At 33.1% G+C, this 26,378-nt stretch overlaps 1 protein-coding gene across 2 annotated transcripts in view; it reads right to left on the bottom strand.

Annotated features, from left to right (window-relative positions):
- Positions 1–26,378, bottom strand: part of RTTN (rotatin) — a 79,318-nt gene that overhangs the window by 41,291 nt on the left and 11,649 nt on the right. For both annotated transcript variants that reach the window (XM_051774402.1, XM_051774413.1), the window contains exons 10-28: positions 24,937–25,052; positions 23,070–23,240; positions 21,564–21,776; positions 20,235–20,347; positions 19,569–19,695; positions 17,537–17,662; positions 15,309–15,425; positions 13,373–13,512; positions 12,938–13,109; positions 11,832–11,931; positions 10,405–10,493; positions 8,156–8,273; positions 7,802–7,898; positions 6,955–7,023; positions 6,437–6,625; positions 5,178–5,417; positions 3,829–3,973; positions 2,388–2,542; positions 953–1,172 (exon numbers count right to left, since the gene is read on the bottom strand). In XM_051774402.1, coding sequence (XP_051630362.1) covers positions 953–1,172; positions 2,388–2,542; positions 3,829–3,973; positions 5,178–5,417; positions 6,437–6,625; positions 6,955–7,023; positions 7,802–7,898; positions 8,156–8,273; positions 10,405–10,493; positions 11,832–11,931; positions 12,938–13,109; positions 13,373–13,512; positions 15,309–15,425; positions 17,537–17,662; positions 19,569–19,695; positions 20,235–20,347; positions 21,564–21,776; positions 23,070–23,240; positions 24,937–25,052 — 2,717 coding nt within the window. The remainder of the gene's footprint in view (positions 1–952; positions 1,173–2,387; positions 2,543–3,828; positions 3,974–5,177; positions 5,418–6,436; positions 6,626–6,954; positions 7,024–7,801; positions 7,899–8,155; positions 8,274–10,404; positions 10,494–11,831; positions 11,932–12,937; positions 13,110–13,372; positions 13,513–15,308; positions 15,426–17,536; positions 17,663–19,568; positions 19,696–20,234; positions 20,348–21,563; positions 21,777–23,069; positions 23,241–24,936; positions 25,053–26,378) is intronic.

The following is a 26,378-nucleotide window of genomic DNA, read 5'->3' as shown; positions in this document are numbered from 1 at the left end:
TTATTATTTTGTCCAATAATAATCTTTCTTTCGCATGACAACATCTATAACCTTGGTGCCATTTTTAGTGTAGACTTCAAGTCACAGAGCTCATCTAATCAAATAGGTCTAAAACATTTATTTCTTTTTACTCAAGAAATCTTGGAAAGTTAAGACTTACCCCTAAAATGCTGTATCTTTTTTTCATCACAAACATGATTATCATCTATATACTATTCTTCCAGACACTTATCTGGTTGCAATCCACATGATTCAGATTACAAATGAATTAAAACTACGTTAAAGCTTTTCAAGCTCCTACCAGGACAACAAATAGATTTTGGTATTTGAAACTGAAAACTTTTAAATGTACATTAACTTTCTGGTAAACAAACAGAAAGCGGGAATTATGCTTTTCCTATAGTTTTAAGAAGACTGGAATTTTCAAAATATATAATTTTAGGAGCAAAAACTAGTTGTCTACCACATCCATGGATTTAGGAAATTAATAAGAACACTGAAAACAAGAAAAAATTTTGGCCTCCCAACAACTGCAGGCTCTTTTCTGCTTTCGCTGTGTTAACAACCTATCTAATCAGTTACTGTTCCCCCAGACCACCTTTCATACATGGATCTTGCTTGTGGGAGATTATCTGGGATTTTTCCTCCTAGCATTTTAGTCATTAAAAACATCACTAATTTTTCATCTTGCTTTTAAGTCACTTGGTATTACCTCTTAAACCAGTGATGAAAGCACATATACTACAACTAACCTTCATAACTATAGATAAACACCACTCAATCTGGTCTCCATTCTTTTTGTATTTACTTGGCAGGAAAAAGCATCCTTCCCATACGTATTCCTAGTGGTGACATTTACTAAAAGTACATTGTAAAGAGTACAGTGCCATTAGTTACACAGTTCTTTACAAGCATTCAAATCCAAAGCTAAGTAAGAAGATAGGCTACTTACCTCAAGAAGACCTGTCAAATATTTCTTACAAATTGTGATAGGTTCAACTTCAGCAGAATATGTACTCCAGTCTGGAAGCGCTGTAACATGTACCATTCCTCGTAATGTTCTCTCCAATGAAGGAAGCCCATAAAAATGTGGTGCATCTGTTAGCCTTAAGCATTGAAGCAGCTTCAGAGCGAGCTCTGTTCTGAAACAGCCAGCAAGTTCCAAGCCCTCTCTGGTTTAATTGTAAAAAATCAGAAAAGATCAACCTTCAACATGAAGCTCATACAATGAATCATTTTGCAAGAGGTCAAGGCCTCATTCTTCTTACTGTTAGTCTGTGAGGCTCAGCATATCAATTAGTTAACATTGTGTTAAACAGAGAATAACAAGGAATTAAATTTGACACTTCTAGCTTCACCCAGGTTCTGAAAACAAAACATTGCATCTGATTACAACAGGGCTGCTTAACTAAAAAAAGACCAATGAGATACAACTCTCATTATTAAGGAGCATGTTAAATAAAGACTAAGAGGTTGAGGGCGATGGATGACACAATGTGAAGAGTTGCAAAGCTCAGTAGTTACAGAATCGCAGAATATTCTGAGTTGCAACTCATATGCGAACAGCTTGTTACAATTATGTTTGTTCTGGTCCAAGAGACAAGTTTAAAAATATTTCCCACAAAATACAATAAATATAGAATTCAGTACATAAAAAATACAGGAGTGTAAGATACAATTAGCAGGGATTTGTCTAATACGCCCCTGTTACTGCTGTCAACATTTTTAGAAAACAACCGCCTGGGAATAACAAAGAAGGTAACAATTTGAAAGTATCTTCACAAACAGTTATCTTATGGCACTTAAATAAATATTATCTTAAGCTGAAATTTTAGTAGCTCTTGGAATACACTTGGACAGAGAGATTTAGCGTGGGAGAAGTTTTATGGGAAATTTGAATTAAAAATAATATAGCAATTTCTGTGTTTGCTTAATTGACAGAAAAAGGTTGGAACTTGATACTAAAAATAGCTGTCCTAAATAGGTCAAAAAGGAGTTCAACAAATATAAACATTTCTTCATATTTCAAATATTTCAATATTTTACTTTGCTATGAATGCATGTTACAAAATCAATTGCCATTTGCTCATGCAAATTTCCAGCAGTGAAAAAGAAATAGCCTGTCTTCTCCATGCAATTAATTTAATTATCCAGTCGCTGAAAAGTGACCACTAGCATATACTCTTTCCAGTTTCCTAGTTAACTCCCTAATTTTCTTGTGAAAAGGACTACCTAATGTTGATCTTCACTTCAAGAAGTGTATATTACATTTTTACAGTTCAGAACAATTGAGTCGTAATTATATTCAAATTGTGACCGAAATTCAGCAGCAACAGGTGTTACGATCCCCAGGCAGAATCACACAGGCAGGTCCATTTACACTGTACCTGTCAGTCACTGACGTGGAACAAACTAATAACATGTTGAAAAGACGAATGAGTTCCTTATCCAGTCGCTGCCTGACAGCCGTCTGTGTTTCATCTATTTCATCCCGCACTTGGGATTCTGGTCGCACCAGGAGACCCAAAAGGGATTTTGTCTTCTAAAAGAAACAAATAAAAATACAGTCACATAATGCATTGTTTAAACACTATTTTAATACCCGCATTAAAACCATTTTTCTGCTGAACACTCGCAAATTGCACACATTATAAATCACAAATTCCATTATTATTTTACTAAGAAGTAACTCTGTAAAAAGCACAGTGAAAAATTCCTATAATTACTCATACCTTGAATCTTGAATCTACTAAATGCCATAACAGAATCCACTGTTAAGGTTTTTAAAATTTCCTGTCATTAAGCACAGTGTATTTTGAAGCATGAAAGAAAACTCAAAGTTACATACAGAAATAACCTGCAACAAAAAAATAGATCCCCAAAAAACAGAAAACACAATAGTAGCGATATTAGTTCAGGTTGTATGTCTCAGTTGCTTGAAAGACTTTATATCATATGGTTTTAAAATTTTATATTAACATATTGAATGGGCCATACTTAAAAAAATTTATAGGCTTCCCAACTACCAATATAAATTGAAGTACCTGTAGTCTATAAGTAATTGAAATTAGGTCTGCTAGCACTTTTTCCTAAATGTTTGGATTGTGTTTTCAAATGGGAAAATGCAAGTGCAGGCAGACTATATTTAACATAGGATCCCTTTGTAAGACCATGAATGATCTTTCACGTAGGCAGGATGGCCTTGCTTTGTAAAGAACAGTACTTTACAAATTTCTAAAACTTCAGCCATTGTTTAATCCTTGGTATTTAACTATTGTTATTATACAGCAATACTAAATTATTATATTTCAACAATTATAATAAAAGTTGTTTTACATTGCTTTATGATGTTCTTTTCGTATTTGTTTCTACAATTTCCGATTTTACACTTCTTAAATGAACAGATCTCAAATATAAAGCACGGGAGTCAAGAAAAAAAATTCCATTCTTTAAATATTACACATGCATTTTACCTACAGCAATTAAAATATAACACTCATATAATACCTTCTTTGTGCTTATAAAATATTTTACTTAGACATATTATAACCATCTGAAGTCAGAACTTTATTGGCAAACACACTGAAAGCAAAAACCTCAGTCCTAACTTTCAGTTCTTGTTCTTAATGTGAGACAGATAATGTTCATTTATCTCTTTTTGCCAAACGGAAGGTTCCAACACAATCATATGGAACCTCATCCTTTCAGTTAAATAAATAATATATATGTAGCTATGTACCTAAGCATAATCTTACACAACTCTATATGTATGCAAGTATAGTTACATAGTCAATCAAATCATATAAATATATACAGCCCCATTCTTACATTTTTAAGCAATGATTTCAAGATCCACTTTAGATGGTCTGACTCCAGACTTGATTTCTGCTCTCTAAGTAATTTATTTAAAAATCTTAAAACATCTACTAAAAGTTTTTCATCCTCCACAGAAGCTGGAAGCACTTGTAGAAACCTGCAATGTAAATAAACATACTTTCATAGTTGCAGCACATTAAAAGAGATTTTAAAATCTCAGGCTAATAGAACTGAAGTCACCTGCAAATGTGAAATTATACTAATATATTATACATATAACATACTAAATATATCTAAATAATTTTACATAAAATATTGACTATATTAAATTATTATAATATTACTGTATTACTGTAATTCAAATTTTTATGTATCTTTTAAAATGTATTTACACATAGTAAACATGTAATTCTGTATAGTAAAAGGTCACAGACAGGAAAGAAAAAGTTAATTAGCTATTACATACAAGCATTTAATAATAATAGCAAAGCTTACCTACGCATTTTAAACAATCCTTATTTTAAATATATTTTAAATATTTGATGGTTTTGTGCACGTAAATTACAAATTCACGTAATTTTTGAGATTGGAAGGGACTTCTGGGGACTTCTGGGGGTCACCTGGTCCTGCCACCCTGCTCATGAAGGGACACCTGCAGCTGGTTGCCCAGGACCATATCCAGGCACCTTTTGAGTAACTCCAAGGATGGAGACGCCACAACCTCTCTTTCGACCTGTGCCAGTGCTTGGTGACCTTCACAGTGAAAAAGTGTTTCCTGATGTCCAGCAGAAACCTGCTGTGCTTCAGTTTGTGGCCATTGCCTGAAAAGAGCCTGGTGTCATCTTCTTTCTAACTTCTTGTCTGGTACTTGTATACAGTGATAAGGTCCTCGCTCTGAGTCTTCTCTTCTCCAGATTTATCAGTCCTAGCTCTCTCATCCTTTCCTATAGGAATGATCCAGTCTTCCATCATCTTCGTGGTTCTTCATTGGATTCTCTCCTCTATGTATTATCCATATGATTCTCTATTATATTGGGAAGTCCAAAACTGGACAGAGCACTCCAGATGTAGCCTCACCAGTATTGAACAGAGAGGAAGGATCACCTGCCTCAACCTGCTGCTGACACTCTTCCTAAAGTAGCCCAGCATACCACTTGCCTTCTTTGCTGCAAGGGCACATTGCTGGTTCACGTTCAGCTTGGTGTCTACAAGGACTCCCAGGTCCTTTTCCGCAAAGCTGCTTTCGAGTTTGGTGAACCCCAGCATATATATCAGCTCCAGAAATTTAAAATATGAAAAGTAGGAATTCTACCATTTTAGCATCACAATCTTTAACGGATATTTGTAGTCAATATGCTTACCTGCTTATTGCTTTTTGCCAAACAAAGCTCTTTAAAGTGGTTCCACAAGATCCAGAACTGCATTTTAAAGCAAGTCTATCATTCAGAATATAGAAACTAAGCCTAGTGACAGCAGTCCTAACATCCCCGTGGGATGCTGCCTGAATGATTGAATTAAGACAGTCTTGCAGTCCACAGTTTGTGTGAGATATTTTCAGTATAAGAATATCTTCTGGGGATAGTTTTAGCGAGTCTAAAAATCTGAAAAGGCATAGAGAAAAATTATTAAAAGTCATCATCTTTACAAACTGTTTCAGAGAGTGTTGACTCCTTCCCTTTCCTGTTTAAATGAGAAGACAAAACAGAAATTGCCTTAAAAATTTAATTTTGTTAACCAATTCTTTCTTCAAAAAAATTCCAACAACAAAAACACCAACACATTTAAATTCAAAAAATTACCCAAAAGGTACTATTTCCATTGTTTGTAACAAACTTTTTCTCCATGTTATTGCAAATGTTGGTCACTTGGGCTATTCTATTCTCCTATTTTCTTTTTAAGAAATTGCTTTGTTTTTGCAAGAGTGCACTTAAAATTAAAATGACTTATCAAATCAATAACTGCAGTTTCCAATGGCAGTTTTTTACTAATAAAACCTGTAGGACCCTTTAAAGGACACAAGCAAAACCTAAAAAAATGTGGAGATGGACAGAGATATAAATACAAGCATTTCAGTCCTATTAAATCAGGAATCTGCTGAGACATTGAGTTCTGTGTACAAAATAGTCTCAAAGAAAGAAACCATGCTCAATCAAGAGCTAACCAAAGGAAGAAAAAGAGAATTTTCTTCATTATCTACCCTAATTCTTAGTATTATCATTAAAAAAGAATAATTCTTTGAAATTTAAATCTTCAAGGAAAGAAAAATTCATGTAACTTGATAGTTGTGGACTATATAGCAGGGGAAGACAGGTGGCTTCCTAAAGAAACACAATAACTACAAGGAACAACAGCCACAGAAACCCATTTAAAATTGTTTGATATTAGCCTCACCATCAATAAATGTTCTAGACTTCATGAATAAATGCAATTTAGGTAAAACATTAGCTGTGACAACATATCTTCATCCTCTTGAGATGCGATTCTTTATGGATTGGGACAGCATTCTCAAACCAATAACAACTTGAAGTGCTGTTTGAAGTTAAAAACCTATTTAAACTTGATGGAACACTAATTTAATTGAAATATATTGGCATTTAAAATGAAAGATAAAATGACTCACGTTTCTGCTTCCTTCTCATAATCTATCAGTTGCAATAGGTTTTCAATCCCATGGTACCATGACAGATTCCAAGCCATTTTAAGCATATCTGACACAGGTTTCATAGCCAAGCACTCAGAAGACAATGGCACCACAACAGCATTAGGGCTAACTACATGATGAGCAGTGATCCTGACTGGGAGATGATACCTAAAAAAACACAAATAGAAATAATAATTTTTAAAAGTGGTTGGTGAAGGTTTTTTGGTTGCTTTTTTTAAATTAGAGCTAGTTTTTAAGCTTACAAATAAAGTTTTTGAAATTCCTTTTTCAGAAAAAAAAAGACTTGGAGAAAAAGCTCCATGTTTAAAAATGCTGACAACTTTTGATGTTAAATCCAAGGTTTCCCTTCATTCTCCCACCTCCATACTTCAGGAAGGACACCAAATGCAAAACAGCAAAGCAAACTGTAAAATAAACAAAGCCAACCAACCAACCAAAAAAAAAAAACCAGCCAAAAAAGCACCACCAACACATACCTTCTAACAACAGCAACAGGTAAACTGAAGGCAGGTATGCCAGTATCATTACTGGTTATGCCATCAGCCCTGCAAGAGATTAAGTCATAATTATTATGCTCTTTTTTTAAGATGTGATTTTCTCCTAATGCTACACTCATTATTTCCTTATTATTTGGATATAGATGTATTTTTCCCTTCAGATAGATCTTTAATCACCCATTGATGAATAATTTGTTTATCAAACAATGTTTCTTCATGTTTTTGCAATATTAACATAGTTCTTAGATCACACATATATGGAATACTCGTTGCAGGTCTGCTGTACATTAAAAACCTGCATGTTTGTTTCCTTTTTTTATTAGAAAAAAATATGCATTATAATTCTTTTCAGTATGTTTCATGTGTATGAATTCTGAAAACATATGTTTTTCTCACGTATATGCAAATTTTAAATAATAAAATATCATAAGCTGACATTTTTAAAGACAACTGCCACACTTAAAAGCCAAAGTAGATAGAAGAATTCTAATTAAGCTAAGTTAAAAAAAACATGACTACAGATAGTTATTTGATTTATGGAGTTTCTATTTATGGAAAAGATGGATTACAGACTAATAAGGGTTTTTTGAAAAATAAAGTAAACTTCGAATTCACACTGAAGTATTCATACTGCAAAAATATGCCATGTAGACCTAGACAGCATGTAACCCAAGTATTGAAACAATTTTGTTGGGACTACAAATATGTGACTTTGGATCTATAAAAGTTTGAGGCATAACTTGTTTGGAGATATACAAAACCTAATTTCAATTAAAACCTAGAAATTTGACTAGAGAATATGCTATTAAGTAACTGGTTTTCATACCATGTTTCTGTTCTTGCTACTTCATCAAACAACAGAAGACAAAGCAATACTGTAGTTTCGGTTAAAACAGCATGATCACTTTGGAGTATCAGGGAAACTGAATAAAATAAAGACAATTAAAAATGTGTTAGGAAAATGTTAACAATAATATATAGGACACTAGTTGAAAGCAACTGCTTTCTTCATTTTTTGCCAACATCTCAAGCAGATACCACAACATGGGTATCACTAGCACACAGCGATTTTTCTTCTAAATATTAGACTCTGAAGAGACCCAAAGTTCTTAAGAAGGTGTTTGGTTAAACATCTAACCATCTTTCCACACAGGTACTACAGTCAAAATACAATCCTTACCTCTGAATAGCAAAAGCAGTACAGTTGACTGCTGTGCTAGGGACAGGCGAATAACTGGATCAGCACACACAAGTTTGCGTAAGAGTGTCAGACATGGTAACACTATGGATTCCATAAGCTGCAGGAACAGAGAAAAAAAATAAATAGAGATAACTTTGAGTATAATCTACTATGAAGGGCTTAATACAAACTATCATGTCATTAACCAATATGTTCCATCATTTATAATAGAGAAGCTAGAACTTCCTTAGATAAGCACGTTTCATCCAGATGGTAATTGCATATTCATTGAAAAAAATTTTATTCACTTTTAGTTTTATTTTATTATTAATTGACAGTCATTTTATTGGTCTCCAGTTTCATAACACAATTATAACATTTGCTTTCAAATTATGTATTTTTAAGAAGGATATAAAAAACCCCTAAATATTTACAACCATGTAAGTTTATTCATTTTTTTAATGCAAATAATTTATTCTATCACATTCATTTTCTAGTCCCAGCCTCTCAGATCACAAGATCTAAGAATGGAAAGCAGTTTGCTAACAGTTAAAAGTCTCAGTGAATGACCAAAAATATGACCAAAGTCATGGCTTCTAAGAATGAGAAGACAGTATTCCTTTCGAAGTATCATTACTTTGCCCATGAGTTTCTGCCTTTAAAATTTGTTTTCTAAACTTCATCAACAAATACAGTTTAGTTTAATACTCAGTGAACAAAAACCTACTTATTTAGTATGGAAGGTCTTTTGCACAGCTATACATAAAGTCTTATTTTAAATGGTGCTTTTTCTGTCTACTACTTCTTTTATCCTTTTCTCGGTAGCCACTTTTCTAAGAACACATAAGATTTTTTTATTGGTTTTTTCTTCGTTATTGATTTTAGGATGAAATAAGAAAAAAATCATTTGAGGGGAGAACAATAATGTGGGGTAGATTCCCTCAGGATAGTGTTCTAACGTCACAGGCCCTGGAGAGTTGTTGGTTGAGCCCTCTCTGGACTAAATTAAAGTTTATAAAGGGATAACAATATTATTCTAAAGCTCATCCTAGACTCTTACTTGGTTATGAATGATCTGCTTAGGGCGATATATTTCCTACGCTTGTACTTCTGTAGTATTAAGTAATATCTACTCACTACCCAAACCAAAACAGTAGATGCATCACGGTTTATCTCTTTAAAGAAAGTAAGATACTAAAAAAGTGACATTAAAAAAAACCAAACATAGTAAAAAACCAGAGGAATCCAATATTTCAATTTTTTCAATCGTGTTTGAGTGATTTACAAAAGTACTTGTATAAAGCTATCATAAACTGGACAAGACATTCCTTTATGTTACAGGGAAAAAGTAATTTTAGCCACTGATCATCTAGGAAAAAAGAATTACCATTTCTGAAGAAGAATGCAATTTTTACTAGTTTGATCAGAAAAAGGAATTTTATTAAACATCAAGCAGTTCATTTCTCTTGTACATTTCTTGGAAAGGAATCATTACTACATAAAAAGTCTCATGGTTTCTTAAAAGAACTCAAGGTTTGGACTGCTGGACTGTGGTAACAATCCTATGCAAGTACACCAAGAAATACGCAAAAGGTTTATCCACAAAGTTAATTGAGCACCTTACAGACCAAATATGCTTGCATAAAATGATTTCAAAGAATGAATTCCAGAAAAAAATCAAGCATCAGATTAGACATATTACAAAAATGGAAAGCTCCATCGTCTACAGCAATTACACACTCAACTCTAAATAGGATCTTATCTTTTGAGACACTCCCTGGTGAGGTGATCTTCTACTGGTCAGAAAATTACTTATACCTGAAACTCAATATGACACATTTACAATAACATGTCATTTTAAATTATAATTTGCTTCAGAATTTAAATTTAGAGATTATGATATCTAACATAACACTTTTTTTTTTAAGGTCATTAAAATTTGGTTTTGGTCTGTACTGAGAAAGCTTCAGAGAAGTTCTGGTATGCTCCAGAACCACACTATACACAGTTCTCTAGCTAACTCTTCTCATAGGTAACTCTTCTCATAGGCAAACCAATCTTCTCTCATCAAGAGAATCTTAGCATTATCAGAAATAGAATAAAATATACATTGCAATTACAATTGTTACAATTTGTATTCAGTGCAGTATTAATGCACAAAAACTAGTGTTACAAGTGCAGAAAAAGGCAAAATCTACTACTGTCATGCTGCACAATGCCTGCAGAAGAACCTGCAACAGTAGTTTTACCTTGCCATCCACATGTACACACTCATTAAGGTAAGCCACTATCTTTTCTATCACACCCAACTTTTTCACAATTTCATGCATCTTGGTATCTATAGGAAAAACAAAAGATAGTAAGGATGACTGGTTCCGTACAAAGTTAATATTGAACTTCTTTTTGTAAGATCACAAAGTCTTGCTGTCGAGAACAAGTTTCCAAAATTGCCAATCAACAGTAGTACAGATCTCTACCAAGGCAGGTCTCCTTGAAGTCTTGTTATCTGGCTATAGTAGCCTCTTGAACACTAGATTCTTAAATATCTTACATAACTTCCTGTAAGTCTTTTATGTTCAAGAATTACAGTAATTCCCAGTGCAACTCAATTTCAGTCAAACGAAGATTTCACTTATCATATTTTAGAAGTGTTTAACAATTTAACATGGAACTGAAAATGGTATGAGAGTATTTTCCAGTGATACCACCCACCCTGAAGAGTACCTGGTTTATGAATACTCAACAACAAAAAAAGTATGTTATTTGAGTTGGTTGTGTTTGTTTTTAATAACTAAAAAGTGATCCTTCATATGACATTTGTCCTGATAAAGCTGCATTTTTTCCTTTATAATTTCATCCTAAGCTTTGTTTCACATCTCAAAACTTTTTTCCTGACAAAAAAAGATGTTAATTTTAATATTATCTAAGATTTCACCTTCTCATGGTGAAAAACTTCCGTTCTATCATTAGAATTTAAACTCCTTAAAGAAAACATCCTTGAATCAGTTTGAGTACATAGAGTACAAACATCAAGGTTTGAAACTCTACAGTTGTGATGCTGCCTCGAGTGAAATAATGCTCTATGCAGGACTGCTTACTTGCATCTTAATTTGATCATATCTTCTTAATTCAATCATAACTTCTCCCCATGAGAGTAACACAACATAACTACAAAAAAACACCTGTGATTCTTCACTAAGTATAAAATCCCTTTAGTTAGCCTGCGTAATCTAAGAATTAACTTTCCTAATTAAAACACACCACCAACAAAAACATATATTATATAAATATATATGACTGTGTATCTGAGTTAACAATAGGAAAAAATTGGAAGCTTCATTAGTTCTGAGACAGATCAACAAACTGATGAATATTAAAAAGGAAAAGCAGAAAGTAAGCCCTTGCAGAGCTTACAGAATTCAGCTTAGTCCTCTACTACCCAAGGGAGCTGTTTTATTTAAATAAGATCTCTTATTCTTGAGGGCAACAATGACAAATAACTCTTTTTTTTTTTATTTCAATTGGTAGATCATCTACAACAGTGCTAATATTCTGGTCCAACAATATACATAAAAATTACAAAGAGTATCCTTAGCAGAAGCATACAGAAAATGTAGCAAAACTGCAAGTTCATGAATGACCATCACATGAATACAAATTTTCTGAAGAATTTTACCTTCTAAAATGACAGCAAGCTGCTCGGCTGCAGACTTCCGTAAAACTAGGTCAACAGCATCAGAAGTCAAGATATCATGCAGCTTTTCAACAGTTTCTGCCTAAAAGTAAAACTGTGTTAGATTTGTATCCAGTATGTTATCATGACACAAAGTAACCAGCCAAATTTCCTAACAGAAAGGAGAAAACAAAAATATTTAAATTCCTTATTAGAATGTATTTGATTAAATCCCACATGCATATAACAGCAATGGATTGATTAGGTTATCATCTTTTTGCAACAAATCTCTAATAATACCTGTGGAATATAGTTTCTAGTGCACAACAGATGCAGATTTATAACAAATAACACTTAATTTAAGTAGGACTACAGAAAGCTCAACACTACGCAGAAATGCTACATATGCTTCCAAGTCTGAAGGGAACTGAATTTTAATGGCAATAGTTAATAGGGTTAGAGAAATGGATGGTTAGGATGCAGGGAAAGAGTATAAATCAAGAGTACAATGAGCTGTCAGAATTTTTTTCAGAGGACAAGCATCTTAGCCTTTGTTTACATATTGTTAATCTGAAAGCGTTGAGGGTAAGTAAGGAAGGATAATGGAGGGGAGATGGCAAAAATGGAAAAACAAAAGAGAAATATAAGTTTTCCCATTGGTCAAATACTCATGATTTGCTTTTCACTTTGCAAAAGCAGCAATATTAAGAAAACACAGACCTAAGTTTCTAATCTGTTTTAGAGTATAACATATCAAAAATTATTTGTGCCTGTTTCTGTAAAAATATTGATTTTGTGGAGAAACCTCTATGTGAGAAAAAAAATCAGACTATCCATGCCCAATGAAATTGTTATAAAAAAAGCAGGCCTGTGTTCTTGGCACTCAAGTCTTCTCTGAAGAAAAGAAAAAAAGGAAGTATTTTTTTCTGATTGTTGCATAAGGTAGTATAAAAACTACTGTTAAAGTTCACATAGAAAGAATATAACAACGGATTTCTTTTTATAAAGCAGGCTGATTTGTATGAAATATTGCAAACTTCTGAAAGTTCAGTGACTAGGTAGGTAAAAGAGCTCATCAATGACACAAAATTTAGACAGAGTTTACTCACCTTAATTATTGACTCCTTTTTATCATCCAATTTTATCTCAATAGCTCTTTCTATAATAAATAAGTTTGAAATGCTGGAAAGTACATTACCATCCAGACATGGGCGTTTCAGGTTTGCCCCTTCTTCATTCAAAAGATGGAATGCTAAATGTTTAGATGCTACAGAACGAACCCTAAATGAGTAAATAATTAAAATAAATATATAAATAATATATAAATATATAAATAATATATAAATATATACTGGAGAACTTTGGTTGTATAGTTAGAAATTAATTAGTTTATAAAATTAATGGAGGGGAGGGAAAGTAATCACCCAACTTAATATTGATCAACCTTTCAAATCAACCCACTGCATAACAATTAGTTGCTTTTTTAAGAGAAGACGTTGTTGTCATCAGCATTAGAAGACATGCTGAAATGCTACATTACTTACAACTGCTTTTTTGAGAAGAGAAGGCGCAGAGCAGCCTGTAGTCTCGTAGTTCTAGGGAGAGTACCCTCTCCTTTGTCAGAGGTTGTTTCACTCAAAGAGAGGATGCAGTTACCTAAAGTATCTTTTGTGTCAGCATAACCCTAAGGAAAACAACAAACAAAAATTTCCAAAATTAAAAAAAAAATCCACTTACTAACTTAGCAAATTAGACAAGGTAATTCCCTTTTCAGAGGTTAAGGGAAGGTGGAGAAGAAACAATACCCAGAAAAAAATATTAGGAAAGTATTCAAATTCTGCAGATTAATATTCCTCTCTGCAAACAGTTTTAAAATTAATAAATGATTCTGTCCACAAACAAAAATAAAAATTTCTTTATGTGCCCCAGAGGTACTTTGACCTGAAGTTTTACTCTTCAGTATATTAACATGATGCTGCTCAGTAAGGTCAGTTTCCATTTCAATAAACAGAATTCAGTCCCTACAAGAAAGTTACTTCAAAACATTAAATTCTATCTATCTACAGATCTCTGTCAAAGCATTTTCACAGACAAACAGTCAAACCACAATCACTTATGTCAAGCAATGATACTGCAAACCTTTTAAAATTAAAGTACAATGCATTTTATATGCACTGGGTAAACATAGGCCTTTGGTATGCGCTACTCAAATATCTATCGTACGTAGCCACTATAGGTTATAGAATAGAGGGAAATTCTACTCACAAAAATCTCTCACATTTAGCCTACAGCTTATATTAAATCAATCCCCACTTATTTAATCTTGAATATTAATCATATGTTGGATATACACACAGATATAACACAGAAAAGCTAAAATTACTAGTTGAGAAAGCTCTGAAGTAACCTTTCTCTCATCACTTTAAAGTTCTCAGTCTGTTTCCTCTGCATACTTTTCTGTCTGAGCCAACTACTTCAGGGCCCATGTTATTTGTAATTTCTCCCCATTTTTGCCTTGATTTTGTGCAGTTTGAGTAAAGGCTTAAGGTATACAAGCAGTTTTTTCAACTTATGGCAACTGAGGTGCAGGCAACTAATGAATACATAGCAGTGAAACAATTAAGTATCTATAATTATCAAGAGTGATATTCCTGGAGAAAACAAAGACAAAATGCATACTTGGATGTATTAGCTAAGTTAAATAAAAGACAGAAATATGGTAAAATAACAGGTACATGCAGCAAAATATCTAATCTGGAAGACTATGGGCAGATCACAAAAGGGAAATTTCAAGAACTAGAGAAAAAACAGTAAAGAATTCAGATGGAGCAATTAGGCTGAAAATCAAAGTAAGAAAAGCAAAAGTTCTCATTATATTATGCTGAGAGTAAAGATAATGAAAATAAAATTTGCACATTATTGGAGATATGAAAACTACGGTCTAAAGATAATAGCAAATGCTGATACTTCTATAATACTGGAAGCAAAGAAATGAAGAACAAATATCAAAATATACTGAAAATACATCTTAAATCTATTGCTATTTTTTGATTGTGTATTTAATTGGAAAACTGTATCATTATCAGAGAGAAGTTACAATTTTCAAATTTAAGATATGTGATTAATAATTATTAACTCATTTTAAAAAGCATGGATGTCTATATTTGGATTTTAGTCTATACTTGGATTATCCACTCATATCTTCAAACCATTTAAGTTCCAGTCAGTACTTCCTCATTTGTACAACATTCCAAATTTCATATTATAGTAACACCAGACTAAAATTTGTCTACGAATTCAATGTACTAACTCTGACTGATATTAGGACCCCTATAAAACACTTCTCCATTTGACATCAGATAAAACAGGTCTGTAGGTATGCTACTGTTAATCTATTTTCCATCTCCTACTTCTGTCTGTTATTTGACATGATCTACACGATTTCATACATCAAATTCAGATTAAAGCATTTAGAAGTACCTGTAAAACAGGAATGACAGGACAGAGGGCCTCAATAAACTTGCTCCAAGTCAATACTGCCATTATTAACCGTCCTTGTAATAAATGTATCAGAATGGCCTTGGCTGTTGAGTTCACCTGCTCAATAACAAAAAAAAACCAAACCACTAATGTAATTTTCAATGTGTCTAAGTCAGTTAGTTAAAGCTGTAATTGAGAATGTTATACAAAAAGTCGCAAAGACAAAACATTGTTTCTGCAGAATGTTACTTTTAAATTGCCAGTTACACATTACAACATTACACATCACACATTACAACATTAAGTTGTTCGAAAAGCCTCTCAGAGGAAACACACAAAATAGTTCTGCCTAAATAGCACCCAGTCATTTTCCCCTTAGAACTCTGGTTTGTCTTTTCTGAAATAAAGTAAATCATTACTTAAACTCATACACCTATTGGTCCCTCTATCCTGCAGGTAAAACAAATTCTGTTTCTTTTCTTTCCTGATCCTGCCTTTCTCAGGCATTTTATTCCCAGTCTATGATATGCATCTGAAGATACAGGAAGAAGAGAGATTTAAAGCCTCTTATGTGGTCATTTCACTTTCTTGAGACAAACAGTCAAACTGAGAAGGCTACCAAATATTTCAAATTGTAAAAAATTCATCTGAAGCTATTTATCAAAAAGGAAAAAAGGTGTACGATACAGTAATTATACTGTATTCATGTACACAGCATATAATCTATACAGTAAGCAATATTGGAGTATTTACAAGGAAAAATTATTACTGCAGTGGGAACAGAGGGGAAAAAGCCAGCTTCTCACAAGTTGCTCTTCCTTACATAGTGTAAAAACAGAGCCAAAATCCTGCATTTTATGCCCCAGCTAAAAATCATCTCACCCCAGCCAATAAGGACAGTCTTTGATAATATGACTCTAGCCTAACTTTTAAATAGAGGTTGGCTTTATAAAATCATAAGGCAAATCTTAAGACCGACCCTGGAATACAAGGTTCTTCTCAATTTTTTCTCATTGTGACATGCCTGAAAGATTCAACTGATGCGTTATGAAAACTTAAGGAGCAGATATGCATCGAAGAAGTAAAAAAAAAAAAAAGCTTGGATATGATCTTCATTATCTATTTTGTAAGAAGTATAATAAGAATGCATTATAAGGTTATAAAGAGAACAAAAAGTGATAATTTTGTAAATATGCATTCTTTGGTCTTTTTAAATTCATTATCCAATATCAACTGAAATCTATTTCTTATGCTTGACCAACCACTAAGAGAAAACTGTCAGTCTTTTCCATATGGTATCCAATGGGGTAGTAAAAATAAATTATTTCCTTGCAAAAGATAAATTACACACAAAGTATAAACACGTAGCGCATTATTAAAGATATTTTACTTCTCCTTTTAAAATGCTCAGATCTAAAAGAATCACTCCTAAATGGAATTGTGCACAGTACTGTGTTTAAAAAAATATCATTCCAGGAGAGAAGCTGAAAATAAATAAATAATTTGTTAGTCAATGTTCTTTCCCTCTGACTGTAGGGACATTACAGATCAGCCATAAAGGAGTTACAAAGAACCTAGGTAATTTTTTCTTCCTCTCACAACTCCCTACTTAGCTCTATATGTGAGCTAGGAAATAATGAACACTTGTTAAGCAGTCGTGCATATAAACAAACCCAACAGAAATTTGGTCCTATTCTATAATATTATAAAACATTTTTATAATAGTCAGGTAATTATATTAAAACACAGATGTGCTTGTAGTGATGAAATACAAGTTTATAGCAAAGACATTGCAGATTTAAAGTGTCTTTTTGTTCCTCAACCAACTCAGAGGTCACCCCACTTTTATAGAGACTTGAGACTTCAAAGTTTGTGTCTCCCATAAATTTAAAGCAGCATACATACTATTTCATCATATGCATTTTATTAGGGCCCAATATATTACAGGAAAAGATGAACAAAAACAATATTTTATTTCATTTTCATTAGTCTTTATTACAGTTAATAGCATCCTATACCTATAATCTTGTCTCTGAATTCATCACAAAAAAACCCCAAAACTTTCAATTTACTACAATTTCACTATTTGCATAGTTTTTCTATAGCTTTTCCATATACAAAACCCCATATTTAGTCAAACTTCATGTAAGCCTCAGACCACTGTGGAGAATATCAACACCTTCTTTGCATGCACATCAACTTATAAATACAGCTACTAAACACAGTACCTCATTCTTATCATCCTGAAGGCCAAATGTACAGATTTCATATAATACTTTAGGATGTAGAAGAAAATGTACTCCATGGCAGACTGAAGGCACGGGCTTCGCAATATTATGAATACCTAAACAGTCCTTCAGTAAAAATAAAGTCAGTTAGTTTAAAAATTCAAGACAATCTCCAGTACTACATCTTGTTTTATAAACTGCCTGAAGTTGTCATGCAGTGAAAGACTTTTTCCATGCACTTTGGATGACTAGTTCTGAAAGCTAAACTTTACAGCCCTGGAAGGAACTATCTTTAAAGATCACTAACTGAAAATTCCTATTACCACATAGGACTAAGAAACAGAAAATAATTTTGTTCCTGTTTTAAATAATAGGGAAAATAAATTAGAAAAACTGTATATGTTGTTTGGCCTTACATTAAAATAAGGAAAACCTAAAACAGGCAGGTAAAAATCTCACAAAAACAGACAAGTGTCATTCAGTGGAGATAAAGAGTTTTCTTTCTGAAAGACTAGCTCCACCATATTTGTACATTACTGAATTGTGCTATAAGCACACTAAGTATAGATGATGTCCATTACAGAAAACAAAAATTACAGGGAAGTATTATAACAAAATACAAAAGTGAATTTTGTGAGCCATGATTACTGAATACCTAAAATGACCTGATGAATATGACATTGCCATTCTCAACACAGAGTACAGCCATACTTCTAGGAAGTTTACACCCTATTCCTTGGACTATCATTACAAAAAACTAAGGCAGTGACAAAATACCCATATAAAACAAAATCAAGACACACATAAACCCTCTCCAGATACACAAAGAACCCCAAAAAGAACCCCAAAAAATCAAAGAAAACAAACCAAAAAAACAAAAAATCAAGTAGTACATAAAAGGATTTACATGTTCTTAACCCCAAACTTGATACATATACAAATCTGAACAAAAAAAAAAAAATCAAAGAGAAATGAAAAATTCCTGTGAAGGGAATCAAATCTGTCCTTGAAAAACGGGCCCATGTGAACCTCATTAAGTTCAGCATGGACAAGTGCAAGGTCCTGCCTCTGGACTGGGGCCATCCCCAATATCAAATACAGACTAGGGGATGAACAGATTTAAAGCAGCCCTGGTGAGAAGAATTTGGGGGTACTGGTGGATGAAAAGTTGGGGAAGCTGACAGTCCATATTCATAGAAAGCCAGGAGCTGTGTCAAAGGAAGCATGGTCAACAGGTTGAGGGACGTGATTCTACGCATTTGCTCTCGTGAGACCCCGCCTGGAGTGCTGTGTTCAGGTCTGGGGTCCCCAGCACAGGAAAGACATGGACCTGTTAGGAGGGCCACAAAGATGATCAGAGGGCTAAGAGACCTCATTGCAGCCTTTTAGTACTTTATAAGGGGTCTTGTAAGAAATACAGGGACAAATTTTTTATCAGGGTCTCTTGTGACAGGACAAGGAATAATGGTTTTAAACAAAGAGAGGGCAGGTTTAGACCAGGCACAAGGAAGAAATTTTTTACAATGAGGGTGATGCAGGTTGCCGAGAGGTGGTGGAACCCTGGAAACATTTAAGGTCCAGCTGGATGGGGCTCTGAGAAACCTGATCTAGTTAAAGGCCTCAACTCAAAGGAGTCTGTGATTCAAAGAACCTCATTTCAGCAGACAAACAAACTGAACACTTGAATTCTTTTCAGAAACAGAAACAGAACAAAAGAAAAAACTCTGTATAACAGCAATCAGAAAACAAAGCAACCAGCATTATTAAGAAGGCTTTTAAAAAAATAAAAAAAACATTTTTAGTCACTGCTTTTTCCCTTCTAGAGATCCTGTCATTTTGAAGTGCAGTACCTGAAGTATAACTTAACCAAGTTGATTTAATACCAAACTGCAAGTCCAGGCCTACTAAGATTTTCCAGCATATAACACAATTATAAACTGAATTTGCATTAAAAATGCTTTTAATGATGAAATCATATAATATGCATTATTGAGTGCAACACCAAGAGTGTTAAGTAAGCATTAGTTCTAACCTTAACTACTTCCAAACAGCAGTGATAGGCTTCAGCTTTTATATTCAATGAAGGATGAGACAATAGGCAGAGAAGCATCTTCTGACCCTCCGCCTGGAGCAATGAGTTGGCCTCAGCAGACTTCCAACTAAAAATGAAAAATAATTAATTTAACTATTGTTTATTTTACAGTACCTAAAGATGTCTACAAAAATTTTCCTCTTCAATTTTAGGATTATCTCTAAAAAAATACTTTCTGCGAGGGTATATACACCCTGAAAAACAGACAAAATTCAGAGATCACAATATATTTGCCAAAATCAATTTCTGAAAGTAAAATAAAAGTTATACAAATATACTTGGAACAAAAGATTTAAAAAAAGTCTGAAAGACAAGTCAAAATGTTTTAAGACTGTTTCTTTGTAAATCACATAACACCTTTATATACAAAATCAGAAGAGCTTAGATATGTAATAAAATATTAAGTTTTTAGCATGTAAAATTAAATTTTCAATACACTCACTACAGAATGACACAAATCAGTTAGAAGAGACTTTTCAATGGCTAAAAGAAAACAATTGTTCAAATACAGGGAATAAACAAGTTGAGATTCTATTTGAGAAACTTTATCAATCTAAAAAAAAAATATACTTTCACAAGCAGTGTTTTACACAGTAATGTACTCACATATTTGAGCACATGTGAATGCATTCTCGAAGCAAGGGAAAGTGTTGGTGGAAAGGTAGACTACACAAGGCCTGATCTGCCAATTCTACTAATTCAGAAAGATTCGCATCCCCCTGTGACATAAAATGAAGAGAAAGAAAGAAACTATTAGAAACAGTAAAATTAAAAGTATCCTCTGTTATTGCTTAATCTTTCAGAATTTATCATAATTGAATATTAAGTAGGTTTTAGTTTAGTCTTCAAGGAAGTTTATAATTAATTCAATAAATTTCAAACAAAAAAAATTCAGAACCTCTTCCTGAGAGTGGAAAACCCTTCACCTGATGAATCCAAATAAACTTCTGTTAAACTCTGTGGGAATAATGTGTGTCTAACATTTCATGGCATGAACGTAATAACTCTATTCAAATTATTATTTTTTAAGTAATTATGCAGTTTATGTGAGAGGAGTATAATGAAAGATTCTATTAAACTTTTAACAAATAATTTTTAATATTAAAGAGCTGGTTTCTTTTTTCTAAATTTAAGTACATATGTCTTCATTGTATTTGGTTACCAGATACATTAAATATGAGCCATTTAAAATTGATGGAGTTAACTTCATTGTAAACAGTATTTTATGAGCAAAGTATTGCTTCTATAAAGTCCAGAACCTGCCTAAATAAAGGATAGATTAACTCTGATTTAAGACAGCATTATATTTCTATTGCTGTATTTTATGCATTTATTTTAGTATTTTCCGAAATTGCTTGTCCATTTAGATAATAGAGAAGAATATTTCAGTATTGTGCTAGAAGCACTTAACTAATAAAGCAAGGCACATTCATTGTCTTCATAACAAAGCGACACACACAAATCTCAGCCAGTCTAGAAGCAGTTGTTTTTTAAAACTGCAATTGCCAAAGTAGTTGGGATTTAAAAGTTTCTGAACAATATAATTAACTACTGGACAACATGCATACACACACATTATATAATTAAATAAATATAAAATATTGTATTATATATAAATGTACATGTTTACATAAATATAAATAAATAAATAATTTCCTGCTTCTTACTTCTTTGCCCATAAAAAGTCCAGTGCTCACTTCCAATCTCCAATTGTTTATTTCTTTGCTTTTACTTAGGATAAGATTTTTTTACAAACACCATGAAGAGTATTAATGAAAACAAATATAAATTAACTACATCTTGCATCGTATGAAATTCTCATACTTACAAGATCTTATTCTGCCATGTTAGACTATAATTTTTACCACATAAAAAAAAGAAGTGAAGGAACAAAACTTGCCTACAAAAAGTATTTTATATAATAAAATTCCACACCTTTTTATGAACTTCAACCATAAAGCTACAAGTGCATTCAATTGAATATGTAGCTTCTGAAACTTGTTTATAAATAGTGTAGTTCTCAGTACTCATCTGCTCCAGATAGGCTGCAATGGATTCATGAATGCTTGGGTATTCCAAGGAGAAGGACATGTCCAGAGAGAGAAGAAATAAAGCATTCAGCAAACTCTTTTGTATAACTTTACTGGCCTTTGAAAAAGAAAACAACTGTCAGAATAACAGCCTGAAAATACAGTAAAACCAACAATAGCATTTGCAGTCATTCAACAAGTACAATCACTGCTGGTGCTACGTAAAAATTAGAGAAACGCAGATCATTAAATGAGTTCTGTATGAAGAATTATTTTTTTCACTAAAAAGTGATAGTTAATTAGATGTCACTCCTAATATCAGACCTGCAACCAGTTCAAAGTTGTGTACGATCCAAGAACAGCACTAATATGCACTGCTGGCCAGAGTCAATTCACTGGCTGACCACGAGATGGCAGAGAATACACAGATCACAATTATTTCTGTATTTAATAAAAAGCTGTCTACAATTCCACATGGTCATACTGCAAACTAAGAAACTGGGATTTCTCTTTTTGGTTTGGTGTTTTTGATTTTTAACTGCAAATGTTCAGTATTATTTCAACTAAAATGTTGACCTCAAATACAGTAGCTTTTTTCTAACTCCTGTCATACACAGAATGGATATATTATGTGCATAAGAACATAAAGACAAAAATTATAAAAAGTCATGATATTAGTATGTCTACACTTATTTGCAGTACAAGATGTAATGTTTGTGACAAAAAGCCGTCAGTAATAACTGATCTTCTACTCTGAATAATGTCTAAAAAAAAAGCTACACTCACTAAAAACTGGTCTAAAAAATTTAAACCCATTCAGATTAAAACACCTAACATGTTCCATCACACAAAAATTTTATTGGACCTTCCCATCAGAAATAAACAGAAAAAACCCTCCACCAAGTCCAAACAAAAAAAAAAAACCTCAAGAGCTACATCAGAGTTCCTTTTAAGGAGCTCTGGAAGCAAAGAACAGTTAAAATCACTATGATGTATGAAACATAATTCCTTACTACATTTCATCAGATTAAGAGTGATGATTTTAAATGTTATGTCATTCTAGTCTTACTTGCATACATACTATAAACTAGCAGGGGGCAGCAGAGCTTTGCAAACCATACATCATACCAGAGAAAAAACAATATAGGAGGGAAAAGAACACTGAATTTCAAAAACTTGTTTAAAACTGTAATAAAAATTGTTTTTTAAAGATTTGAAATCTGCAGTGGGCACTGATAACTAAGAATGGACAAAGCTGCCCTCTGTGACCATACATCAACCAATGCAGATCAGATTAATTTCTCTGTCCAGTGGCTATTTTCCCAGTATTAATACCTGAGGAAGGCAACACTTTCCGCCCTCTTAAAATGCAAAAGCAAAAGCCAATCACCTATAATTAGTGATGTCATACCTTTTCTACAGGGAGAAGTATTTGCAGCAATCTAACAGTGAAGACTGAAATGCTAATAAATGCCATTCTGTGATGCACCAACATCACCTTGGGCTGTTCTGCACTTATATTGGTTTTGTGATATAATATAGTTTCTCCAAGTAAACCCAAGACCAGAAGCAATCTGTCTTTCTGAAAACAAAATCAGAAATACAATAGTTAAAAAAAAATGAAACATTCCTGCATATTTATAGTGTTTATACAGCACCCACAGTATCATTAACACAATTATACCAAATACTCTAAAACTGCACAAATACACAGCATTGTTTGTCATACAAACAGAACTATGCAGTAGACCTCAGTCTACTTTCACTTTTAGTTCTGAATACTTGTTCAATAATCACCCATTACTGATTGCTCTCTCACCTTTCCTCTCCCACTTTTCTCCCCTCCCTCTGCCTAAATTTTTGCTCACTACACTTTTGAACTTCAATTTTAATATGGAAATACTAAGGTCTGGTCTGAACCTGCAAATAAACCTTTACCTTAAAATTAAAAAAAAAAAATCCCAAATCAACTCACAATCCAAACTTTGAAAACATCAAAGGTTTTTTTATCCCTATTCATTCTCAAAGGAAACAGCAAAGTATTTTTTATCTCTCAACCTATTTTTTTTTTAATCAATACAATTGTATAAAATTACCCAGCTTATTTGCAGAATTTTGCTTGTTAGTAGCCTGAAAGTAAACATTATCCTACTAATAATAATCAGCAGGTTACATATATATTGATGCTCACAGTTTATATTTTAGTTTAATAGACTTGCAAGTAATGAAACATACTGATTCAGATCATAAAACAACTAGACAAAAAGGTATTAAGCTTCTGAGATAAAATATTCTGCAAGAAATCTTCAGCACTGACTTGGAGCTGATCAATTATCATAGATTTTCACAGATCAGTATCTTAAATTCAAAGAAAAAATTCTCATTTGCTAATAGGTCCTATAAATAATATAAAGATTAACATTTATAAAACAGATAATAGGGAAGTCTACACAGTATTTTAATTAATTAATATTGCAGTTATTATTGTTTCATGTTCAGTGGTATTTTCATGAATTCTAACTTAAGTCAGGTGCATTTAATTCAAGTTTTTAGACAAGTTTCCATCTGTAACTCTGATATGTTTGTTTCATGCCTAAGCCATGGCAGTTTATGCTTCAGCTTTCACCTGTCTTCAAAAAAGCAAGACAGCCATTATTATTTCATCTGTTATTCACTAATTTGATATTTATGTATATAAGAATTCTCAATTGTGTCCAGATATATTTCCAGCAATTTAAATTATTTGGTCAACAGCACCTTCACGCTTTGAACCTCTCCTGAGCCAAAAAGTCTTCTTTCTTTCCCTGTTAAGCAACATAGTTAAGGATATCTGAAATTTGTGCAGAGATCTATAGTTCCTGTGTAGGAAACAGATAGCATGTACGCATCTTACAATTCTGGTCTTGGATCTAAACAGTTATCTCCCTGATTTTAAAAAAGATAGTTTATAATGAGTAAAGAATGTGAAAGTTGCTATTTACATCAAATGTCTCCAACATTTGTGGTTGGTGCTTTTCCCTCAGATCCCCTACCCTACATAAGTTTCTCTCAATGGTCGCTTATTTTCTTGAGATGAAACTCCACGTGTCGTCTGGTAAAGGAAGTTACATTTAAAAAAAATAACATGTCATCAATAGAACTAGTCATAAACTACTTAAAATTTTCAAAAGGGTAGCTCAGCAGAAGATTAGATCTGTATATGAATCACTGCAGAAAATGTCAGAGGCTTACAAAAGAAGACTGTTAAATATGGCTAAACAAAGTCTGAGGAATCTTACCAATTCCAATGCAAAAAGGCTATCATCTTCCCAAACATTTTCAGAAATAGCATCACCAATAAGGAACATGTCTTCAACAAGCAATTCAAGAACTTCCATTGTCACTCTCCGACTGCCTAGGAACACAAGTGAGAGGATAAACTGAAATGCAGACAAAGTATTATATTTTGATATTCAGAAGACATCACTATAAACAAGGGTTTATTCTAAATATAAAATATAAACTTACTGGGTTTTTTTTTAATTTAAATAGAAAAAATCTACATTATACCATATAAGTTGATAATAACGTTCATAAAAATGCCTGTTGATTTTAGTGAAGATAAAAAACTCAAAATATAACCACATGAGAAACAGTGTGTTACTGTCTCACAGTATCACACTGTCTCACAGTGTGCCTTCAGATCACAGGCTTTCAGATCCAATATTAGTTTCCTTACAATCTGTGTCTCATTACAGCACAGTGGAAGAATGAAGAAATATCATCCAGTAGAGTTTAAAAAGTGTAAAAAACCTTACAGAAAGAGAAATAAAGACAGATCAACTTTATCTGAAAGCAAAACTATTTTAGGTCACAGAATCACAGAATATGTTAAGTTGGAAGAGACCCACAAGGATCATTGAGTTCAGCTCCTGGCCCTGCACAGGACCATCCCTAAGAGTGACATCATACCCCTGAAAGTGAAAGTACTGTCCAAACGCTTCTTGAACTTTGTCAGGTTTGGTGCCGTGACCACTTCCCTGGGAAGCCTATTTCAGCACCCAACCATCCTCTGGGTGAAGAACCTTTTTCTAATACCCAACCTGAACCTCCCCTGACACAATTTCAGGCCATTCGCTCAGGTCCAGTCACTCATCACCACAGAGAAGAGATCAATGTTTGCCCCTCCTCTTCCCCTCTCAAGGAAATTGTAGACTGCAATGAGGTCTCCCCTCAGTCTCCTCTTCTCCAGGCTGAACAGACCAAGTGACCTCAGCTGCTCCTCATACAGTCTGCTCCTCATTGAATCTATGATAAGATTCAATGAAAGAAACTTGAAAGGTGGAAAAACTGTATCTTAACTTTGCAGATTTGAAGTGACAGGCACCAGAAAAGGAAAAGATAGAAAATACATTTTCTGCAATTTTACATTATAAATAAAAGATGCCAGAAGTCACAAATGTGCTTGTGACCAATTAATATTTAAATATCACTATTCTGAAAGGGAAAAACAAAACTTTAATTCATTTTAGTTGGTTTATTACCAAAAAGAAAAGAGGACTGAACAATTTTCATACATATTTCATACAATTTTTAAGGTAAAGCCTCTTTTACTATCCTAGTCATAGATAGATACATGTATATTTCCATCTCCTATATTTGAAAACCTTACCATGTTTACAATACCTGTTTTGAATTACATTTTACAGCTAAATACCATTTTAGACAACATAAGAACAAA

Source organism: Manacus candei, unplaced genomic scaffold, assembly GCF_025592945.1.
Source record: "Manacus candei isolate 608988 ecotype Guabito, Panama unplaced genomic scaffold, ASM2559294v1 h1tg000008l, whole genome shotgun sequence".
Lineage (NCBI taxonomy): Eukaryota > Metazoa > Chordata > Aves > Passeriformes > Pipridae > Manacus > Manacus candei.
Note: the sequence above shows the minus strand (reverse complement) of the source record. Positions and strands in the feature narration are given on the sequence as shown.